A 22,232-nucleotide genomic window follows, 5' to 3' on the forward strand; every position below is an offset into this window, starting at 1 on the left:
ATAATCCTGGTCATAGGTTACTCAAGAGGGACATCGAGATAGCCAGATAGACTTGTGTACTGTATATCCGTCCATATGATAGAGGCAGCTAGTCTCATAGCTACTCGTGTTAGAACACTATGGCTACAATACAGGTGCTCATTGGAGAATGAGTTCATTGATTGATCTGCTCACGGAATGCTGGATATTTAATTATACCTCATTATCAGATAGCAATTTTGTTATTCCAGTGGTATACTTGGTTCTTAAACTTAAGACACTAAAGATATCCTGTATGAGTACTTCATTCTATGATACCAGACTTATAGGCCTAGAAGTTTCAGATCTAGCACAACCAATCATAAGTGGCAGCCAACCTTACGAGGACTATTGAGTGTTGATAGAGGATCATCCACTCTTAGTGTTATGAGAAAAATATCTCATGTGTTCTTGCTCGGACAAATCCCTAGCCATGGTCATTCAGATTGAGAAAGAGAAATAGTTTTCGGGGTGAATCCAATTAAAGCGAGACTTGAGTAGAAACTATATAGGTTTGATAGCACGATGCTCAGTATATGGTCTCTAGGATATTAGATGGATGAGAGACTATAGATACATGGTAATTGAGGATATATAGGCCCAAAGGTTTGGATTCCTTTGTATCATTTGGGGGTTATGGCGTAGTGTGGTCTGGTACATCCGTAGTCGATGAGTCGAGTAAATTATTATAAATATAATAATTTACTAGGCTAGAAGGAGTTCTGACAAGTAAGACTCACGACCAACTCGATATTGGGCCTAGAGGGTCACACACATATGGTAGGTGTTGCAACGAGTAGAGGTTCAAATATGAGATATCCGTCGAAGCTCTTTTCTTATTGGATATCTAATAAGCTCCTGAATTATTGGATCCTATAGATAAGATCCAATAAGAGCCAACAAGAGATCATTGGATAGAGATCCACTAATCTAACAAGCTTGGGTAGTTGGATGGAGATCCAATACCCAATAGGGTAGGATCCATTAGGGTTAAGTTGACATGGAATCTCTATAAATAGGAGGGAACCAAAGGCTCATAGGCTAGAGGTTTCTTGGTTGCCATCTTCTATTCTCCTCTCCCCTTCTCCTCCTCAAATAGTAGGTGTGAAGATTTGGGCAACGATTTGAGGAGCGACATTGCAACCCTACTATGTGGATCACCAGATTTATAGTAGTTTGATCGTCATGACCTACGTTTACTCCCGATTTCTCCTCCATCGAGGCCACTGGCTTTCACTATCGATCTTCTTTTACTATGTGAAGATCAACTATCCTCTTACAACCCTTTTCTCCTTTTCACAGGTTTAGGAGATAACCTTTACAAGTCACACCCCTTCCTTCAACTAAAATCAAGCTTAGAGAAGAGGAGATGAATTCTTACAAGATTACAACAGCGTTTCTCAAGTTTTTATTCTCATATCTTATATAAACTGAGCAGAGATGAGTGAGATATTTATAGGCCTCAAATGAATTCAAATTTAGAGCCAAAATAGTCTCATCCCGGGTTTTCAAGGTACTCGTAATACCATCGTCAGTATTGGGTGATACTACTATTGAATCTCGTATTTTGATGATGAAACTACTTGATATATGTTTATGATTTAATCTGCGTTTTGAGTGACGCATGATGCTTCGATCAGGATGAGACAATTAAAGCAGAAAAATCATGTTGTGCCGAAGGAACATGTCAGAAGATTGGACGTCGGGCCGGTGGATCGGTCGACGTATCGACAGAAGGCTTCGGGCCGTGAACTCGGGCATCGGGCCAAGAAGAGCGGGTATTGTGCCAAGGATATCGGAGTTGCGGAGTCAACTGGCCGATTGGGCAATAGGCTGCAGGAGAGGACGATGCGCCGAAGAATCGGACGAAGCGTCGAGGGACCAATGACATGTCGGACAACTTGGTTAATTGCTTAGGATTAATTGTCTCGATCAAAGTTTTGTTTTGTTGTGCAGGATTAACTATGATAACAATGAAGACATAAAGCGAAACAAAGTGTCGGAGTCAAGCGCGAAGGATTTGTTGCGAGTTCGAGAGTTCGACGGAAGTCCGAAGGTTCGTCGGGAATGCTACCGGAACTAGCCGAGAATGAGTTGGGAGCTTGCCGAAGGGTTTTTCGGAAGCTCGCCGGAAGGTTCGTTGGAAGTTCGCGGAGCTCGCCGAGAAAGATCGGAGCTTGCTGACGAAGCTCGTTGAAACTTGCTAAGATTAAATCGTGAAGTCTAGGAGCTTGCCGGGAGTCCGCAGAATGGTTTCCGAGAGTTCATCGGAAGATCACCGGAAGTTTGCCGGAAGCTCGCCAGAAGAAGTCTTGACTTGCGGACTTTGTAATAGCTTAGAAAATGTCTTTAAATTCATAGTTAGCACATTAATTAGGGTTAGGATTAGGTGTTAATCCTATAACCCAAGTAGGGGTCAATTAGGCCCAAGTTCGGACTGGTTTGGACCAAGTTTGGAGCCAAACCAAGTGAGCTGGAATAGTGAAAGAGGTGGCACCGCCAGGGTTGGAGGTAGCACCGCCCAGGCTATGTCTTCCAGCGAGACTGGGAGGTGCAACCGCCCCAGCCAAGAGGTGCAACCGCCCAGGGCTCAGTCTCCAAGCGAGACTGGGCGGTGCAACCTCCTCTGTCAAGAGGTAGCACCGCCAGAGCTCATGTTTCGAGCTCTGCCAAGAGGTGCAACCACCGAGCTCGGTCTTCGAGCTCTAGCAGAGAGGTGCAACCTCTCTGGACAGGAGATGCATCGCCTGAGCTCGGTCTTCGAGCTCTGGCAGAGAGGTGCAACCACCTCTGGCAGAAAGGTGCAACCTCTCTGGTCAGGAGATGCACCGCCTGAGCTTGGTCTTCGAGCTCTGGCAGAAAGGTGCAACCACCCCTAACAGAGAGGTGCATCCGCCTGAGCTCAGTCTTCGAGCTCTGCCAGGCGGTGCAACCTCTCCAGTCAAGAGGTGCAACCGCCTGATCCCGAAATTCCGGGATTTGATCGTTTTGAGCTCCAAAATTGAACTGGGTTGGGGCCTATAAATACCCCACCCATTCAGCACAGAACAGATACAGATCCACTCCGAATTCTTGATCTTTTCTGTGATTCTAAGAGCTCAAAATTGTGTAAAGTCCAAAAGTTCTCCTCTTTCTGTTCTTCAAAGTCTTGAGTCGTAAAGAGAGGAGAGAAAGGATCTGTAAAGGTTGTCTCCTAAGCCTGTCAAAAGGAGAGAAACTGTAAAAGGGCAGTTGGCCTTCGTCTATTGAAGGAAGGCCTCTAGTTGACGTCGGCAACCTCATCGGTGGAGGAAGCCAAAAGTGGAGTAGGTCAAGACTGACCGAACCACTCTAAATCTCTGGTTTGCGTTTATTTTTTAGCACTTTATCATTACTGCAAACCTCCTACATAGCTACTGCCCTCTGTGCTTTTACGAACGATTCTCTAAGTTCAGATCTTTCCGAATCTGCATTGAGACGTAAATCGGTGTTTTCGTACGATCTTTACATCGCAGTTTACGCTTACGCTTTGATTCCATTCATAACTGCGAATTGCTTTCTGCACATTCACAAAAAGATTTTCAAAGTTCAGTTTCTGCGTTTAGACGCAAAACTGTGTTTAGACGTAAAACCACGTTTAGACGCAAAATTGCGTTCAGACGCAAAACTACGTTCAGACGCAAAACTGCGTTCAGACGCAAAACTGCGTTCAGACGTAAAACTGCATTCAGACGTAAAACTGCGTTCAAACGCAAAACTGCGTTTAGACGTAAAACTGCGTTTAGACGTAAAACTACGTTTAGACGTAAAACTGAGTTTAGACATAAAACTGCGTTTAGACGCAAACTGCGTTTAGACGTAAACTGCTCTTAGACGCAATCTGCGCTTAGACGCAATCTGCGCTTAAATACAAACTGTGAATCGGCTTTTGCATCATAATAGATTTTATTGAACGAACTCACCTTTCGGTTTTAAATTGCTGTAAGATTTCCGCTGCACTAATTCACCCCCCCCTCTTAGTGCTCTCGATCCTAACAATTGGTATCAGAGCAGGGTATTTCTCATTTCGGATTTACACCTGAGAGAAATGGCTCTTCAAGAGGGCTTTTCGGTCTTTCGTCCACCGTTGTTTAACGGATTGGACTACACTTATTGGAAAACTCGAATGAGAGTTTTCTTGATTTCTACGAATTTAGACTTATGGAGTATCATTGAAAACGGTTTTCAACTTCCCTCCAAACCGATGAACGAATGGTCGGATTTGGAGAAGAATTTTTCTTTAAACGCAAAGGCTATGAATGCCTTATTTTGCGCATTGGACAAAAATGAGTTCAATCGGATTTCTACGTGTGAAACGGCTTTTGACATTTGGCGAATTCTTGAAATCACGCACGAGGGAACTAGTAGAGTCAAACACTCGAAAGTTAACTTTTTATTGCATGATTTTGAGTTTTTTCAAATGCAACCAAGCGAGACTATAGGCGACATGTACACCTGTTTCACGGATGTCGTCAATAGTTTAAGAGCTCTTGGAAAATGTTTTTCGGATTTTGAACTCGTAAACAAGATTTTGCGTTCTCTTTCTAAAAAGTGGGATTCAAAAGTAACTGCAATACAAGAAGCTAAAAATCTAAACAACTTACCACTTGAAGAACTAATTGGTTCATTGATGACATATGAAATGGTGCATAATGCACATGATGAACATGTTGAACACAATCACCTTCCAAAGAACAGAAAGGATTTGGAACTCTGGACAAATGAATGCCACTTGAGCGATGACTCAAGTGATGAGGACAATGATGAACAAACCAACCTTCCAAAGAACAGGAAGGATTTGGGACATAGAACATTTGAAGACCACTCGAGCGTAAGCTCAAGTGATGGTGAACTTAAACTACAAATGAAACGAAAATTAAAAAGCAAAAAGAATGGAACTACTTGCTTTAAACGCAAGAAGAAGAACAAAAATTGGGATGAATCGAGCTCATCTGAAGACGAGAAAGTCAACAAAAGCAAGACGGCAAACTACGCCTTACTAGCCTACGACATTGAGGTAATTAAAATGCCTTTGGTTTATTTTAAAATTACTTGATGCTTTCATGATATATTTTCTTTTAGAATTAATTTTCTTGAAAATTACTTGTTTAAAATTAAAAATACAAAAAATTATGATCATGCTGATAATTTCGAAAATGATAATATTGCATGATAAACAAATAAAATGATTTTGATCATGGTTAAGAAGTAATAATGTTTATCATGTTTGATTAACATTGTTGAATGAAATCACGTTTGATTTAAAGTAATGCATAAAGATGTAATATTAAATGGTTATTAACAATTTTATGCATAAGATTTTAAGTTATCCATGATCATGAGCTTATTTAATCTTCTTGATTTAATTTCAAGATCTATAGCAAAAATCATGTCTGAATATATGAAAATGTTAATTTCATTTTCGGATTCACTTAACAATTGATATCCTAATAATCAGATTTTCTCATACACTTATAAAAAATATTTTTCTAAAATAGATTTGATGAAATGATTCCTGCTTATAAATTCCATCTTGAAATATGAATGATAGTGTTTTTGCTTGCAAAGATTTGTTTCACATTCATATCTCCTATGATTCATGTGCAGAAAAAGAATTTATAAATCATAATACAATGAGATTTCTTATGCAAAAATAAAGTGCTTTTGTGATTCTTTGCTAAAGAGAATAATCATAATCATGATCTTGATAATTATAACATGAAGCTCTTTATAAATCAAGATCGTTCATTATGCTCCCTACATTTATCAAAAAGGGTTTCTTCAAATGAAATGCAATTCAATGAAGTGTCAAATTGATATCTTGAAACTTGGAATATTTTAAAATGTGATCTTGATAAGAATGTTTCAAGTTGCTCTTTGTACTATATCTTTTCGAATGAATCATGAGCCTTGATATCATATATTTCATAATACAAGATTTATTTGCCTTATGTCTTGAACTTTCATGCTTATCTTAATTTGGCATATAAAGACTAAGGCATGCTTAGATGAAAAAGAATCTCTTAAAAAAAAAAATGCTTTTCCCATCTGATCGAGATTAATGATTTCATGATATTTCGTGAATTTCGAAATTAATTTTAATGACTTGATTATGAATTTCAAGTTAATGATTTGATTTGAATAAGTTTTATCTAAATCATAATCTTGATCTTGCAAAATTGAAGTCACAAATAATATCTTGTGGTATTCATGGATTGAAACATTGTATGCTTAAATTAATCATTCTCCTATGTTTCAAAAAATTCCTTAAAAGCCTTATGTGATGATTGAAAACTAACTTGCTTTACGATGAATCACAAATCATGACTTGATCTATGATGTAAATGCCTTTAAATGATTGATATATTTAACACTTTTATGCTCTTCCCCCTACTTTCTTCTTGTTTTCAATGATAAAATGGCGAGAAGTTTTTATCATGCATGGTAGGATATAATTTGACAAAATTGATACCATTATGAAACATTTATGATGTGCAATTATGCATGCAATACTTGTGCTTTCTAATTATGATGTGATGTATTGCATATGATGTAAATCATGATTTAAAATGCTATGAGTGCCAAGTTACACATTTTGAGAAGAAATTATTATATTGAAATATTAATGTAATTATGAATGGTGATATGATATCATGCATGTAATACTTCAATTTATGATAATGATGCATGCAATGATAAAATATTCATGATGAAAAATTATCTTGACATTCATAACTTGATTATTCATCATTTGTCATGATTTTGAAATCGTTGTAAAAGGAAAAGAGAACTACAAAACTGTATTCTCTCTTTCTTTTTTACAATGACAAAGGGGGAGATAGCTAGCTTGTACAAGTCAAGAAGATGCAAAAACTTGATTGCTAGCTTGCCTATTTTAAGTAGCAAAGATTGCTAACTTGCTTATTTCAAGAAGAAAAATTATCTTCTTGAACATCACTATCTTGAATATCTCAAGAAGCAAAACTTGCAATTTGCACATTGCAATAGGAAGCAAGAATCATGAGCTTACACAAGAAAGCTATCTTCTTGCATTTGCTTTCGAAATTTTTGCTAGCTTATATATTGTGAAACTTGTATATCGTAAAAATTGCTAGCTTGTTGGTCTAAAGAGAAGCAAAAAGTTGCTATCTCAAAAGAAGCAAATGTGCTATCTTGCCTATCTCAAGAGGCAAAAATGCTAACTTGCTCATCTAGCAAAGTGAGCAAAATTTTCAAGAAGCAAGAGTTGCCTTCTTAAACATCTCTAATTTGCTAGCTTGCATGATGTAGAACTTGCTATCTTGAACATTACCAAAAGTGCTATCTTATATGCTATAAAACTTGATAGCATGAATGTTCTAAGCATGATGTAACACTTGCTAAATCTTCTAGCTACAAGATTGCATGATGATAAAACTTGATATTATGATTTTCATGCAATGAGTTGAACCAATATCACACACAAACGATTAATTGTGATACTTCTCCTTTTTGTTGATGACAAAGGGGGAGAAGTATGTTGATGACATGACATGTGATGCATAAGTTTATGCATATGTTCATGTTGACGTGTTGCAAGTATTCATGATGAATATTGCAATGACTTGAATTCAGTTTGAATTCAAGGTTCTATCAATATGGCATATTGATAGGGGGAGTTTGTTTAAACTCTGGGAGTTAAGGTTAACTCCGTTTATGATGACATGTTGCTTAGATTTTTGAATCTAAGAGTTTCTATCAATATGGCATATTGATAGGGGGAGTTTGTTTAAACTCCGGGAGTTAAGTTTAACTCCGTCATCAAGTAGTTGTCATCATCAAAAAGGGGGAGATTGTTGAATCTCGTATTTTGATGATGAAACTACTTGATATATGTTTATGATTTAACCTGCGTTTTGAGTGACGCAGGATGCTTCGATCAGGATGAGACAATTAAAGCAGGAAAATCATGTTGTGCCGAAGGAACATGTCAGAAGATTGGACGTCGGGCCGGTGGATCGGTCGACGTATCGACAGAAGGCTTCGGGCCGTGAACTCGGGCATCGGGCCAAGAAGAGCGAGTATTGTGCCAAGGATATCGGAGTTGCGGAGTCAACTGGCTGATTGGGCAATAGGCTGCAGGAGAGGACGATGCGCCGAAGAATCGGACGAAGCGTCGAGGGACCAATGACATGTCGGACAACTTGGTTAATTGCTTAGGATTAATTGTCTCGATCGAAGTTTTGTTTTGTTGTGCAGGATTAACTATGATAACAATGAAGACATAAAGCGAAACAAAGTGTCGGAGTCAAGCGCGAAGGATTTGTTGTGAGTTCGAGAGTTCGATGGAAGTCCGAAGGTTCGTCGGGAATGCTACCGGAACTAGCCGAGAATGAGTTGGGAGCTTGCCGAAGGGTTTTTCGGAAGCTCGCCGGAAGGTTCGTTGGAAGTTCGCGGAGCTCGCCGAGAAAGATCAGAGCTTGCTGACGAAGCTCGTTGAAACTCGCTAAGATTAAATCGTGAAGTCTAGGAGCTTGCCGGGAGTCCGCAGAATGGTTTCCGAGAGTTCATCGGAAGACCACCGGAAGTTTGCCGGAAGCTCGCCAGAAGAAGTCTTGACTTGCGGACTTTGTAATAGCTTAGAAAATGTCTTTAAATTCATAGTTAGCATGTTAATTAAGGTTAGGATTAGGTGTTAATCCTATAACCCAAGTAGGGGCCAATTAGGCCCAAGTTCGGACTGGTTTGGACCAAGTTTGGAGCCAAACCAAGTGAGCTGGAATAGTGAAAGAGGTGGCACCGCCAGGGTTGGAGGTAGCACCGCCCAGGCTATGTCTTCCAGCGAGACTGGGAGGTGCAACCGCCCCAGCTAAGAGGTGCAACCGCCCAGGCTATGTCTCCCAGCAAGACTGGGCGGTGCAACCGCCCCAGCCAAGAGGTGCAACCGCCCAGGGCTCAGTCTCCAAGCGAGACTGGGCGGTGCAACCTCCTCTGTCAAGAGGTAGCACCGCCAGAGCTCAAGTTTCGAGCTCTGCCAAGAGGTGCAACCACCGAGCTCGGTCTTCGAGCTCTAGCAGAGAGGTGCAACCTCTCTGGACAGGAGATGCATCGCCTGAGCTCGGTCTTCGAGCTCTGGCAGAGAGGTGCAACCACCTCTGGCAGAAAGGTGCAACCTTTCTGGTCAGGAGATGCACCGCTTGAGCTCGGTCTTCGAGCTCTGGCAGAAAGGTGCAACCACCCCTGACAGAGAGGTGCATCCGCCTGAGCTCAGTCTTCGAGCTCTGCCAGGCAGTGCAACCTCTCCAGTCAAGAGGTGCAACCGCCTGATCCCGGAATTCCGGGATTTGATCGTTTTGAGCTCCAAAATTGAACTGGGTTGGGGCCTATAAATACCCCACCCATTCAGCACAGAACAGATACAGATCCACTCCGAATTCTTGATCTTTTCTGTGATTCTAAGAGCTCAAAATTGTGTAAAGTCCAAAAGTTCTCCTCTTTCTGTTCTTCAAAGTCTTGAGTTGTAAAGAGAGGAGAGAAAGGATCTGTAAAGGTTGTCTCCTGAGCCTATCAAAAGGAGAGAAACTGTAAAAGGGCAGTTGGCCTTCGCCTATTGAAGGAAGGCCTCTAGTTGACGTCGGCAACCTCATCGGTGGAGGAAGCCAAAAGTGGAGTAGGTCAAGACTGACCGAACCACTCTAAATCTCTGGTTTGCGTTTATTTTTTAGCACTTTATCATTACTACAAACCTCCTACATAACTACTGCCCTCTGCGCTTTTACGAACGATTCTCTAAGTTCAGATCTTTCCGAATCTGCATTGAGACGTAAATCGGTGTTTTCGTACGATCTTTACATCGCAGTTTACGCTTACGCTTTGATTCCATTCATAACTGCGAATTGCTTTCTGCACATTCACAAAAAGATTTTCAAAGTTCAGTTTCTGCGTTTAGACGTAAAACTACGTTTAGACGCAAAACTGTGTTTATACGTAAAACCACGTTTAGACGCAAAACTACGTTCAGACGCAAAACTGCGTTCAGACGCAAAACTGCGTTTAGACATAAAACTGCGTTCAGACGTAAAACCGCGTTCAAACGCAAAACTACGTTTAGACGTAAAACTACGTTTAGACGTAAAACTGCGTTTAGACGTAAAACTGAGTTTAGACGTAAAACTGCGTTTAGACGCAAACTGCGTTTAGACGTAAACTGCTCTTAGACGCAATCTGCGCTTAGACGCAAACTGCGCTTAAATACAAACTGTGAATCGGCTTTTGCATCATAATAGATTTTATTGAACGAACGCACCTTTCGGTTTTAAATTGCTGTAAGATTTCCGCTGCACTAATTCACCCCCCCCCCCCCCTCTTAGTGCTCTCGATCCTAACAACTACCGCCTGCCATACTAACAACTGGTGGTACCACTGCTTGTTAGTCTAACACTGGGTGTTATCATCGCCTGCCAAACTAACACTGGGTGGTACTGTAACATCCCATTAGTCCCACATCGGAAATGGGCAATGTGTATGATTAGCTTATAAGGGTCTGGTGAGTGTACTACGTTTATCCCGCTTAAGCATTTTGGTCTGTGGTGCTCGGGTTTCCTGAAGATCGCCTAACCTGACGATATTACTGCTTGGGCCAGTTATGGGTCACTGAATAGGCCTTCCACTTGGCCTAAAACAATCTCAACTCAGACCCAATGAGCCACTAATTGAGTTAGCTTGGTTACACTCGAAACTAACTTAATTAGACCTAAACTACTATGATCCACTAATTGAGTTAGCTTGGTTACACTCGAAACTAACTTAATTAGACCTAAACTACTATGATCTAGACACAATCGATTACAAACACGAATCCTATATTGCCCGATCATTCGGTATGTTGTATCCGAATCTTTCGGTCTAATAACTTCATCTTAGATAAAGAGCAAGCGTGCAGCGCACAGCGAGCAACGGCGTAGAGAGAGAAAGTAAGGTTTTTGATATTTCTACTTGACGATCGGTGGCCAAAAGTTATCTATCAGTTTTGGTCTAAATTTTATACGAAGAATCCTTGCAGTAAGCTCTACAATCCTAACGGTGTTGATCTATATTTTACCCTCTTTGAGGTACTTTCCTGCTATATCCACTTTGTGAGACCTAGAATTCTCTTACGAGAAGATCCACCTTATGTGATGAAGATGTGCTATTTTTGAGCCAAGATCTATGATCTTGATATTATTGTGATCCTCTAGTTATGTTTTCCACGTTAAGTCTCATTGTGTGATTGATTTTTGATGAGAAACTCATTTTGATATAAAAAAAGAAAAAGAATATTCTGTTTTCCCACCGATAACTTCTTATTTTAATATATTTATAATGATCCTGGTTTATAATGATCCTGGTCGTCAATCGACTTAACTCGCACAGTTTAGATCTCTATTGAACAACTCAAAGTTCATCACCTTTTCGTACTTTCCGAATCAATCACTGTTCCGATGAAAGGAATATTGTTAGTACGATCCTCACCTAAATCCTTCAACCTCTCGGCATCGAACTTTTTGATGCTAGACTTGGGTTGATTTCATGTCTTAAACTTGCAACAACACTCAATATCAAATTCGATTTCTTTAAATTTTAAATAAATAATCGAATTTAGTAGAAAAATATGATGTTTAGAAATTTTTTTTGGTCTCCTCTCTGTTCTTATTTACAAATCATCACATTTCATCACCACGGTTAGGGTAGCACAAACAGTCAAAGAAAAATAAATTTCACTATAAAGAACAGAAAAGAAAAATGGATAATGCTAATTAATTGTGGCAGTCGAATGCGGTCTCTGGCTTGACGACGGCGGGAACCGTCATCTCCACCCCGCCCTGCGATCGCGTCCTGTCGATGTAACTGCGCACCTCTTCGGCTATCATCTGTCGCATTATCGTCACAAGGCACACGTCCCCAGGCGGCGCCTCCCACGTCCTCTCCACCCCACTTACAGCGGCCATGACTCCTCCGCCCTCTCCCGGCAGGCTCAGCGACAGCGACGTACCCAGTTCAGCCGCCGACGATCTACATCCTCCTTCGTTCGCGTTGTCGCTCGAGCGCCGCCGCTTCTTGGCCGAGCCCGAGTAGGAATCGTCCGGCTCGTGATTGGCGGTGGGAGATGACGAAGACGGGAGGATCGGATCGGGGGCTGCGAAGGTGGCGCGGCGGCGGAGGGCGGAGTTCCAGTGGTTTTTAATAGCGTTGTCGGTGCGGCCGGGGAGGAGGCGGGCGATGGTGGCCCACTTGTTGCCGAACCGGGCGTGGGCCTCGAGGATGGCGGCGTCCTCAGCGGAGGTGAAGGGGCGGTGGTGGACGGCGGGGCTGAGCTGGTTGCACCACCGTAGCCGGCACGACTTCCCGGACCTACCGGGGATCCCCGCGCTGATCAAAGACCAGTTCCGGGGACCGTGCCGCTCTACCAGCCGCGTCAACGCCTCATCCTCCTCCGGGCTCCATGATCCCTTCACCCTCTGCTCCCTCCTATAGCTCTCCTCCGTCATCATCATCATCATCATCATCTTCTTCTTCTTCTTCTTCTTCTTCGTCCTCCTATTGGTGTTCTTCTTATCCTTCTTCCCTTCCACATACAAGAGATAGGAAGTTATAGAGAGAGGAAGCAGAAGCTGGTACGATTCGTTGGGTTTGTTTGTGGGTGGTCTATAACTAAAAGGGTGGGAAGTTTGGAGTTGAATTCCCTTAACACGTTACGCTTCGGCGGAACGGAGATGTGTTGGCTTCGACCCGGTAACTCTTTCCGCAACTAGGTACCAACCTCCGAAACTGCGTGGACCCCATCATCTCCGCCCTCGTGCCGATCTGTTTCGGGGGACGTTTGCCGGTGGCCATTGACTCAACCCGCCTTGGAATTAAAACATAAATTATTTCTTTAAAAAAAAGATAATTACGATAAAAAAAATATTTTTAGTTATAATAATTAAGAAAACTTGATTAGTCTAATTAGAATATCTTAAGTAGAGCACGTAGAAGCAATCGATCACATCCTTTTTTATTTCTAATAATATGGATATCTTTGAGTCTCATGTCATAGAAACATATAAAAATCAGTAGTTAAATATAAATATAAGATTCATATAGGTTAATGTTCCTTAGATCCAACGATCCAAATCAATCAAATACAAGGAATACATAGTTTAATATTCCTTAGATCATCCTTTCGTATAAATATTTTTTTTAAAAAAATATTTTAAATCTACTATTAAGAGTTAGGCATAATCATTCGAACCAAAATCGAACCAATCAATTTTTAAAAAAAATTTAATGAGATGGCAAATGACCAATTTACCTCGATTAATAGTCGAACAATATTTTCAAGAGTATTTTGGTTATTTTCATAATTTAAAAATATAAATATATAAAAAAAATTTAATATCTATATGTATGTACGTGTGTATGTAAGTACGTACGAAAGAACTTATCCAATTCGATTCTAATCTCTAAAAATCTAAAATTGAAATTGTGGGTTACAAAACCATGATCATGCCTACTAAGGGTATTTGCTCTATACCTCCCTAACATCAAGACTATTTAAAATTTGAAATTTAAATTTTTTATAATAAAATATTTACTTGGATTCTTTATCCTCCAACTATGTGATAATTGAGGTTGATGATTTCGCTCCCATTTTGGTTAGGTATACCGCCTGTTTCAGCCTCATTTGATACGAGGTAAGGAATTGAAGGTCAGTGGAGGTGGTAACCAGATGAGTGTTACCATAAAGACAGTGGGTGCATGGGCTTTAATGCAGTACAGTACTGCCATCGTAATGAATGATTATGTTAGTTCTTTTTGGAAGCAAAAACAAAATAAATCTTAGTTTGCAATTAAGAGCTCAAATAATTTCAGTTGTCAGTCGTTTGGTAAATGTGGGTTTTGTTAATCATTTCACATTGTACACTAAGAATGACCAAGAAATCATTTGAAATCTCTATTAGTATTTACACAGTGAAAACTCTCGCTCATTTTTATTTTACTGTTGTCATATTAATCAAGAGTTAATAAAGTGAATAATATTCATCATGTTTGTGTTATATTTTTTGAATCCTTTAACATCATTTTAAAAGCTACCCTAAATTAACACAGGGAATGATACGTGGACGTTTGAATGTGGTAGTCTTGTATCAATTCGGACATCATCTTAGCTCAACGTATCAATCGAATAACTTGCAAAATCAAGGTGATGCATAATCATAATGCTTAACAGTTTGATCAATCTTCACTTAGTTTGTTTTTACAAGAATTATATTCGAATTCGATTATTTCTTAATATTAAAAGTTTCCTCCATTTAAGGCATAACGTGTTGTAGCAGTGTGTGGTACGAAGTTTAAGGATGCCTTCAATGTGACTTCGATTCCCTCGGTAGCAGGATACATTTATGTGATCTCGTTCCGTATTCCCCGCTCTCGAGGGCAGCTGCTCCACTTGGCCGTCGTTAATGGCGGCCAACTCGACAGATTTATATTTCACGTTAGTCTAACTTAAAATTATTAGGAAATAATGTAAGCCCGACCTAATTCTGAACCATTTTCGTCACAATTTCATTGTCGAAATTAAGTAGATTTGGTGAAGCGACTTAGGTCGATGTGCTCGAGAGATTGGGACACAATGGGTGTACTTGAGGCTTTTTATACGTGCAAGTATGTAACTATTCATATTTAATGGATAGTTATTACATAATTAATAGTTTCATTAAGATGAAGAATTGTTTGAGCCTTAGTATGTTAATTTGACATTGTGTGTTGATCTTACTGTCTCCACGGTGTGGTGTCGATATCAGCACAACATTTGAGTTTCCACGTATTATACATATATATTTAAGTTTGATAATTTAGATGAAATCTAGTCGAACTAAGGGATGTCATATAGACGTTTCAAATTTACGATACTCGATGATGTTAGAGTTCATTAAACACTGGGTTAGAACTCACCGCCTACTTTAGTACCAAAATAAATATTTTTTAAAAAAAATTAATATATTTATAAGCCATAATTTTGAGGTGACAAGAAAAGGTATAATCCAACTCAGTTTTTGTGATAACACATCAAAAGAACGAGAGTTGTGCATAACAAATGCGGAGAAAGAAGTGCCACAATTGATAAGGACAAATTTGACACCCTCAGCAACTAAGTCCCAGCCTCCTCACCTTCTAGCTGACATCTTGAGCCATGCATCTATGGTTGATAGCGCTCTACATTGATGATTTACATTAAGCTACCGGCATTAACTCCTCCGTCACACAGGGCACGCTGTCATTAATACCTCTACCTCTCGGCTAACATAGTGGAGAGTGCACAGCACCAAAGTGTAAGAGCCACACCTCAAGCCAAGCTAAGCCAAGGGCGGTCAGCAGGCAACAATCTCTCGACTCTTTACTCTCTCGTTTTTACATAGCTCATACGGTTATCTTTTGCGCCCTCCATCTTATACTAACTTAAGCATTAGATGAGTTGAGCTGAAAAACCCCCTAGTATCAACCGATTATACAGGATCACTAGCGGCCAGGAGATAACCTCGTAGCTTGAAGATGACCCGACAGTTAAGAGAGGACCTCGTGACCGAGTAGATCCCAATTCCTCTACTTAGCCTCATCGCTCCAAGGTCATATCAGCCCTAGTAAATCGTCTCCCTTTAGACTCCAACGCGGGTTCGCCACATCTGCACTCACACATCGACGCAAAAGAGGCACAAGGATAAACCTGTCTTTGACAATGAACGAACCGTGTCGACAGAGACTCACCTGTCGACGGTATCGATGCTCAATCAACAGTAATGGCAATGCATCTTTGTCACGATGAGTTCAACCACTGACACTACAAATAAGCTGTTTCCTTACCCTTTCAAATCTCCTTCTCTCGTTCGCTTTCTTTGTCCTACCAGATCTCTCTTGCTGGTAAAACAGACCCATCTTTATTCCCAACACACATTACTTCACCTCCACGAAAACTCCAACACAGTCCTTCCATGTCACAAAGGCCAAACCAGAAGCTCGCACACACAAACATCCTTCGAAAGGGACTGATTAGAACACTGTTCCTTCTTACACTTCAAGTAGATGTCTGAACTCTGAAGAGAATGCAGACTGCACTGCACACTCTCGCACGAGATGGTAGATGTAGTCCCAAAGCAATTCTGGCTGTAAATAAAGCACCTGAAACAAAGGAAAAGTTCCACCATAAAGAAAAAGCTGGCCATCTTCGATCATCTATCTTGGTTCTCAAATCTTAGTGAAACACCAACATACCACCAAGCCAAGACAGCTACTCCTTATCAACCACTTTTAAGCCAAGCAAGTTCATGTTCAACCCCATGCATCACTCGGTTTACCTACCTGTAAAGAATTGACACCAGCAGGACCAGCCATCGCCAAATGACAAGCGAGCCCTCAGCTGATCACCACCGTGTTCCTTGGCAATGGAGAATCCAGTAATCTTCCGGTGGGAAGGAGAGACTATAAGATGAACAAAAGAGACATGGTTGTTGGCGATCTCAAAAAGCAGGAGCATCACTTGGGCATCCGTCTTCCTTCACCAAACAAATGCCGAAGGAAGAGGAAGATACATGCGAGTCTCTCCTCAGAAGCAAGCTCGAGGCTTCTCTCCAGAGGATTAGCTTCCTGGAGATGGAGAATGAGCAGCTGAGAAGAGAGAATGCTCTGCTTCGAGCCCAGGATGCTGATAGGAGATCGACGCCGAGGAAGAAAACACAGGCTTTGGCTTTTGTTGGCAGCATCAGCTCATCGCAGGAGAAGCAAATGTATCAGACCGGCACCGATGATGGGTTGCAATGCGAGAACTCGATTTCCAGAACAGAGTTATTCGGCACGTCTGTGGCAGCCAGGACAAGATCGCCGAGAGTGCCGAATCCGCCCCCGAGTCCCAAATCCTCTTCCCCGACAGCGAAACCAAGCAAGGAAACCGGGTTGCCTCCGCCGCCACCGCCGCCGCCTCTGCCGCTGCCTTTGTCTTCTTCGAGGTCGAGCTGCAGGTCCATCAAGGCAGTGCGAAGGGTGCCGGAAGTGTTGGAACTCTATCGATCTCTGACAAGGAAAGAAGGGAAGTCAGACACGAGAGCCGGCAGCCTGGGAGTTCCTGCTGCTACAAATGCTCGAGAAATGATAGGCGAGATTGAGAACCGATCCGCCTATCTCCTCGCTGTAAGCTTAGTTAGCACCACTCACAGATCACAATCTCAACCCGAATCTTACCAGTGATCCATGTCACAGATAAAGTCGGATGTGGAGACGCAGGCTGAATTCATCGGCTTCCTCACCAGGGAGGTAGAAAGCGCAGCTCACGGGGACATCTCCGAAGTGGAAGCATTCGTGAAGTGGCTGGACGACGAGCTTTCCTACTTGGTGGACGAGAGGGCGGTGCTCAAGCACTTCCCCAAGTGGCCGGAGAAGAAGGCGGATGCGATGAGGGAAGCGGCGGTCGGCTACCGGGAGCTGAAGAACCTGGAAGGTGAGCTCTTCTCCTTCTGCGACGACAAGCGACAGCCCACCTCCGTCGCCCTCAAACGCATGCAGGCGTTGCAGGACAAGTAAGACTTAGGAACTAATCCAAAGGTGAGCTCTTCTTCCGCATGAACTGCGGACGCTCGCTCAGTCTCTTCACTGACGCAGATTGGAGCGCAGCGTGCACAACATCGAGAGGGTGAGGGAGAGCGCGAGCAAGAGGTACAGAGATCTCAAAATCCCTTGGCAGTGGATGCTCGACAGCGGCATCATCGCCCAAGTACGTGTCTTTCTTTACAAGGCACCAATCAGATCCTTGGCGAAGAAGATGATCTCAATGCATGAATATATGTCTTGTGCAGCTAAAATTGGGATCCATGAACCTGGCAAAAGAGTACATGAACCGAGTTGTGACTGCGGTGAAGCTTGATGCGTTCTCGGATGACGAGGAAGTAATGCTACAGGGTGTTCGATTTGCTTACCGTGTGCACCAGGTAACCCTTTCTCCTGGGATTCTACTACTTCTCCACGCTGAAGTCACCAACATGCGTCAAATTTTTCTTCCAGTTCATCGGTGGATTTGATGAAGAATGCAAGCATGCGTTCCAAGAACTGAGGAAGGTAGCATGTGATTGATTGCTAGTATTCAACGCGGGAATTACCCGCGAACAAAGAGTTGGACGAGTCCTCACGAGAACCATAGCCACATCATTTTGAGGACATTGGCAGCATCAAAGTCAAGATTTTGAGTACGTTATGTTTTGCCAGTAAAATTGTAGTAATTCATTTCCTTTATGTTTGATGCATGTTGGTAAGATTTTTGTAATTCTTCCAAGGCGATAAAACGTTATGTTTCGCCTGTAAAATTTTAGTAATTCATTTTCCTTTATTTGGTGTTGACAATACAGTTTATTAGTAGAAATTTAGTGGATGAGACTTGAGCGGTGCCGCTGTCACACTCAAGCGGCATCGTTCCACTCTTTGCGGGACGGCGTCATACTCGAGTGGTGCCACTGTCACACCCGAGCGACACCTTTCCACTCTTTGCGGGGTGACGTCGTACCCGAGCGACGCTGTCCCAACTTCTCTTTGCGGGGTGACGTCGTACCCGAGCGACGCTGTCCCAACTTTTACGGGTCTGCCACATTCATTTCAAAGCTTTTCGTTGGTGTTGATATGGCTGTGGACGACTACCTAAGGAAGTATTACTAAATTGTGCCCCCACGCTTCGACTCCTCCTAGAGAGGTTCGAGACATGGCATAGAGGGCTAACCGTCGCTCTTGAATTGTTGGTTCAATCATGAGTTGATGCTGGGCTGGTCAGAAGTAAATGACTCCTCCTAGAGAGGTTCGAGACATGGCATAGAGGGCTAACCGTCCTCCTAGAGAGGTTCGAGACATGGCATAGAGGGCTAACCGTCGCTCTTGAATTGTTGGTTCAATCATGAGTTGATGCTGGGCTGGTCAGAAGTAAATGTCGAACGACTTTATGATTTGGTTCAATCATGAGTTGATGCTGGGCTGGTCAGAAGTAAATGTCGAACGACTTTATGATTGGACGAGCAACTGCCTTTACTTTGAACCGAGAGTGGGACTCCCCAATACACTTCACCACATTCTTTATTATTAGCTTGGCTGCCTCTTCTGTTGAATAGTGTATAGGTGCAGTAATGAAAGTTGCATACTTTGAAAATCAATCGACAACATTTCTGGTACGGGTAACTGCTCTAAAAGTCCCATCGTTTTCTGCTGCTTCTGTCACGACCCGAGTCTGATGAGCCAACTGGCCAATAACTCCATTTTGGTCCTTCAACCATGGACCAAAATGCTTAAGCAAGAGTTAACGTAGTACACTCATCAGGCCCTTATAAGCTAATCATACACATTGCCCACTTCCGATGTGGGACTAATGGGATGTTACAGCTTCACCTTATCTTGTTGGCAAATGAGACATGTTTGAACATATTCCTCCACACCAGTCCTTATCTTCAGCTAATAGAAGTCCCTCTCCACGAGAGCCAAGGTTCTGTGAATGCTCAGATGTCCAACTCAAAGGGAATCGTGACACTCTCTTAAGAGATCACACCTCAAATTGTCCATAAACCCTATTCTCTTTTATGTAAATAAGTCCCTCCTGGACCCAAAATCATCGTATCTTACCTTCTTTGATGAGTTACATTAGGGTTACTACCTAGGGATCACTGTACAATCCATCCCTGATCCTAGAAGGGAAGTTAGAGTGCAACTGACTTACTTAGCCTTTCCCCTCCAATTGTACAGCATTCACACACTCCACTTTTCGACTCAATGCATCAGCCACGACATTTGCCTTTCTGAGCTTGTACTCCATTGCCATATCAAACTCAGCTAGGAAGTCCTGCCATCGTGCTTGCTTAGGGGAGAGTTTCTTTTAAGTTTGGAAATAGCTCAAAGCGATATTATCTGTCCTCAGCATAAATCGCGATCCAAGAAGGTAGTGTCACCAAACTCGTAGATAGTGGACCACTGTTGTCATCTCCTTCTCATGCACCGGGTACCGTCGCTCGGTCTTGTTGAGCTTGTAGTGCTCGTAGGCCATTGGATGACCGTCCTGCATGAGTACTCCCCCAATAGTGAAATCTAAAGCATCTGTATGGACTTTGAAGGGCTTCCCATAGTCCGGCAATTTGAGCATCGGTTCTTTCAACACAATAGTCTTTATATCTTGGAATGCAGCTTCACATTTATCATATCACCTCCAAGGCTTCTCCTTCAGCAACTCTGTCAGTGGAGTTGCACGCTTCGAATACCCCGCTATGAAGCGTCGATAATAGTTGACGAAACCAAGGAAGGATCTTAGCTCTAGCACCTTCTTTGGAGTTCGTCATTCCATAAATGCTTGCACCTTCGATTTGTCTATCTAAATGGAACCATCACCTATTCAATGCCCCAAGAATAAGATATCCGTTTAAGCAAAGTATCACTTCTCCCTTTTCATGAATAAAGTATTCTCCCTGAGAATCTTGAAAATTGTCCGAAGGTGCTTGACATGCTCCTCGAGCGTTTGGTTGTAGATGACGATATCGTCTAAGTAGACGACCACGAATTTATCCAAATACTGTTTAAATAGTTGGTTCATAAGAGTACAGAATGTGGCTAGAGTATTGGTTAAGCCGAAAGGCATCACCAAGAACTCAAACGCTCTATAGCTGGTCACGCAGGTAGTCTTTGCTTCGTCGCCTTCAACAATGTGCACCTGCTAGTACCCCGACTGGAGGTCGAGTTTAGAGAAATACTTAGCTTTGCCCAATTGATCGAATAAGTTCACGATGAGTGGGATAGGATATTTATTCTTCACCTCACTTTATTGAGGGCTCGATAATCGATGCATAGTCGAAAGCTCATATCTTGTTTCTTTTGGAAGAGAACTGGAGCTCCGAATGATGCTTTAGAACTACGGATGAGACCACCGCTTAGTAGTTCACCTAACTACTTTTTTAGCTCTACCAACTCTGGAGGGGGCATGTGGTAGGGTGGTCTCACCGGAGGCTTCACTCCTGGCTCGAGCTCGATATAATGATCCACGCCTCTGCGTGGCGGTAGAATCTTCAGCAACTTAGGTGGCATAACTTCTGTGAACTCCTTCAGGATGTTTGCCACCATAGTAGGTTCATGAATGGCCTTCTCGTCGAGTGGCTCTAGCTTTATAATAGCCACGAATGTTAATTCACCTTTTCGTACCCCTTTCTTCAGTTGTAATGTCAAAATCTATTGGAGTTCCTTGGTTCCTCTCCAAGAGACGGGAACCACATAGGGGTTGTCACCTCCCATTATACATAGGGAGTTTAGGAACAACATTGGTACCAACTTTGCTGCATGCATAAACTCCATTCCAATAATCACTTGGAAGTCGTCCAGTGGCACCACCATCATATTTGTGCTCCTGCTCCATGTTTCGATCTTGATGGGAACTCCCTTTGCCAACTCGGAGATCTGCTTGGCCTTCGAGTTCACCGCCTTCATCTGACTTGGGTTTTTCTCCAAGATCAGTCTAAGTCGCTTTGCTTCTCGATCAGTAATAAAGTTATGGGTAGCATCCATATCCATAATTGCATAGGTTGTTTGGCCATTGAGCTTAATGTCTACATACATCAGCTCGTTATTCCCTACTTTCAATGGTTTTGACTTTATGTTCTCCCCCACTTAACCTCGTAATGCATTCAACAAATGCATCGGTCCCATTCGTAGATCTTACAACTCCCCATCGTCGCTACTAGATTCTAAACTACTTGAATTGAGGGCGACAGCTTTGCCCTTGTCCGATTTGGGGGGATGGATGGAAGCTGTTAAAGCATCGAGTGCATATTTTTGTGGGCACTCCCTCACCATGTGTGGCTCTCCGCACAAGAAGCATCCGCTAGTTTTCGGAGCCTTGCCTTTTGAGCTTGGCCCTTTATTGGAACTCTTCTTCCTTTGTTCACCCTCGGGCTCCTTCCCTCGAGAATATTTTGGAGGGCAAATTCCTGGAGATTGTTTCCTTTTTCCTAGGTCCTCAGAGGAAACAAAGTCAATGAGCTATTCTATAGTAGCAATTGCCTCGATCATATCAGTGACATTCCTTCGATGCAGTCCTTGTTGAGCACATGACTTCAAACTATCGAGGAAGCTAAACAGTTTATCCTTCTCGGACATTTCCTATATATCCAGCATTAGTGCAAAAAATTACTTCACGTAATCTC

General features: G+C 42.2%; 2 protein-coding genes across 2 annotated transcripts; one reads left to right on the forward strand and one right to left on the reverse strand.

The window, feature by feature from the left end:
• Positions 1-11,754: 11,754 nt before the first annotated feature.
• Positions 11,755-12,669, reverse strand: LOC103974682 (transcription factor MYB44-like). Its single transcript, XM_009389555.2, has one exon. It carries the CDS (start codon positions 12,558-12,560, stop codon positions 11,811-11,813), a length of 750 nt encoding a protein of 249 aa, XP_009387830.2. The 5' UTR covers positions 12,561-12,669; the 3' UTR covers positions 11,755-11,810.
• Positions 12,670-16,476: 3,807 nt separating this feature from the next.
• On the forward strand, positions 16,477-18,417 carry LOC103974679 (INCREASED PETAL GROWTH ANISOTROPY 1-like protein 1). Its single transcript, XM_009389554.3, has 5 exons — positions 16,477-17,214; positions 17,284-17,600; positions 17,683-17,794; positions 17,877-18,008; positions 18,082-18,417. The coding sequence occupies exons 1-5, from the start codon at positions 16,597-16,599 to the stop codon at positions 18,148-18,150; spliced, it is 1,248 nt and encodes a 415-aa protein (XP_009387829.2). The 5' UTR covers positions 16,477-16,596; the 3' UTR covers positions 18,151-18,417.
• The last annotated feature ends 3,815 nt before the right edge of the window (positions 18,418-22,232 follow it).

Source organism: Musa acuminata, chromosome BXJ2-10, assembly GCF_036884655.1.
Source record: "Musa acuminata AAA Group cultivar baxijiao chromosome BXJ2-10, Cavendish_Baxijiao_AAA, whole genome shotgun sequence".
Classification (NCBI taxonomy): domain Eukaryota; kingdom Viridiplantae; phylum Streptophyta; class Magnoliopsida; order Zingiberales; family Musaceae; genus Musa; species Musa acuminata.

Excerpts from the sequence above, each read along its gene's own strand:
- LOC103974682 (XM_009389555.2), bottom strand. The coding sequence starts at position 12,560 with ATGATGATGATGATGATGATGACGGAGGAGAGCTATAGGAGGGAGCAG.
- LOC103974679 (XM_009389554.3), top strand. The coding sequence starts at position 16,597 with ATGCCGAAGGAAGAGGAAGATACATGCGAGTCTCTCCTCAGAAGCAAG. Across the intron at positions 17,215-17,283 it reads GATCCGCCTATCTCCTCGCT|ATAAAGTCGGATGTGGAGAC; the intron begins GTAAGCTTAGTT and ends TCCATGTCACAG. Across the intron at positions 17,601-17,682 it reads ATGCAGGCGTTGCAGGACAA|ATTGGAGCGCAGCGTGCACA; the intron begins GTAAGACTTAGG and ends TCACTGACGCAG.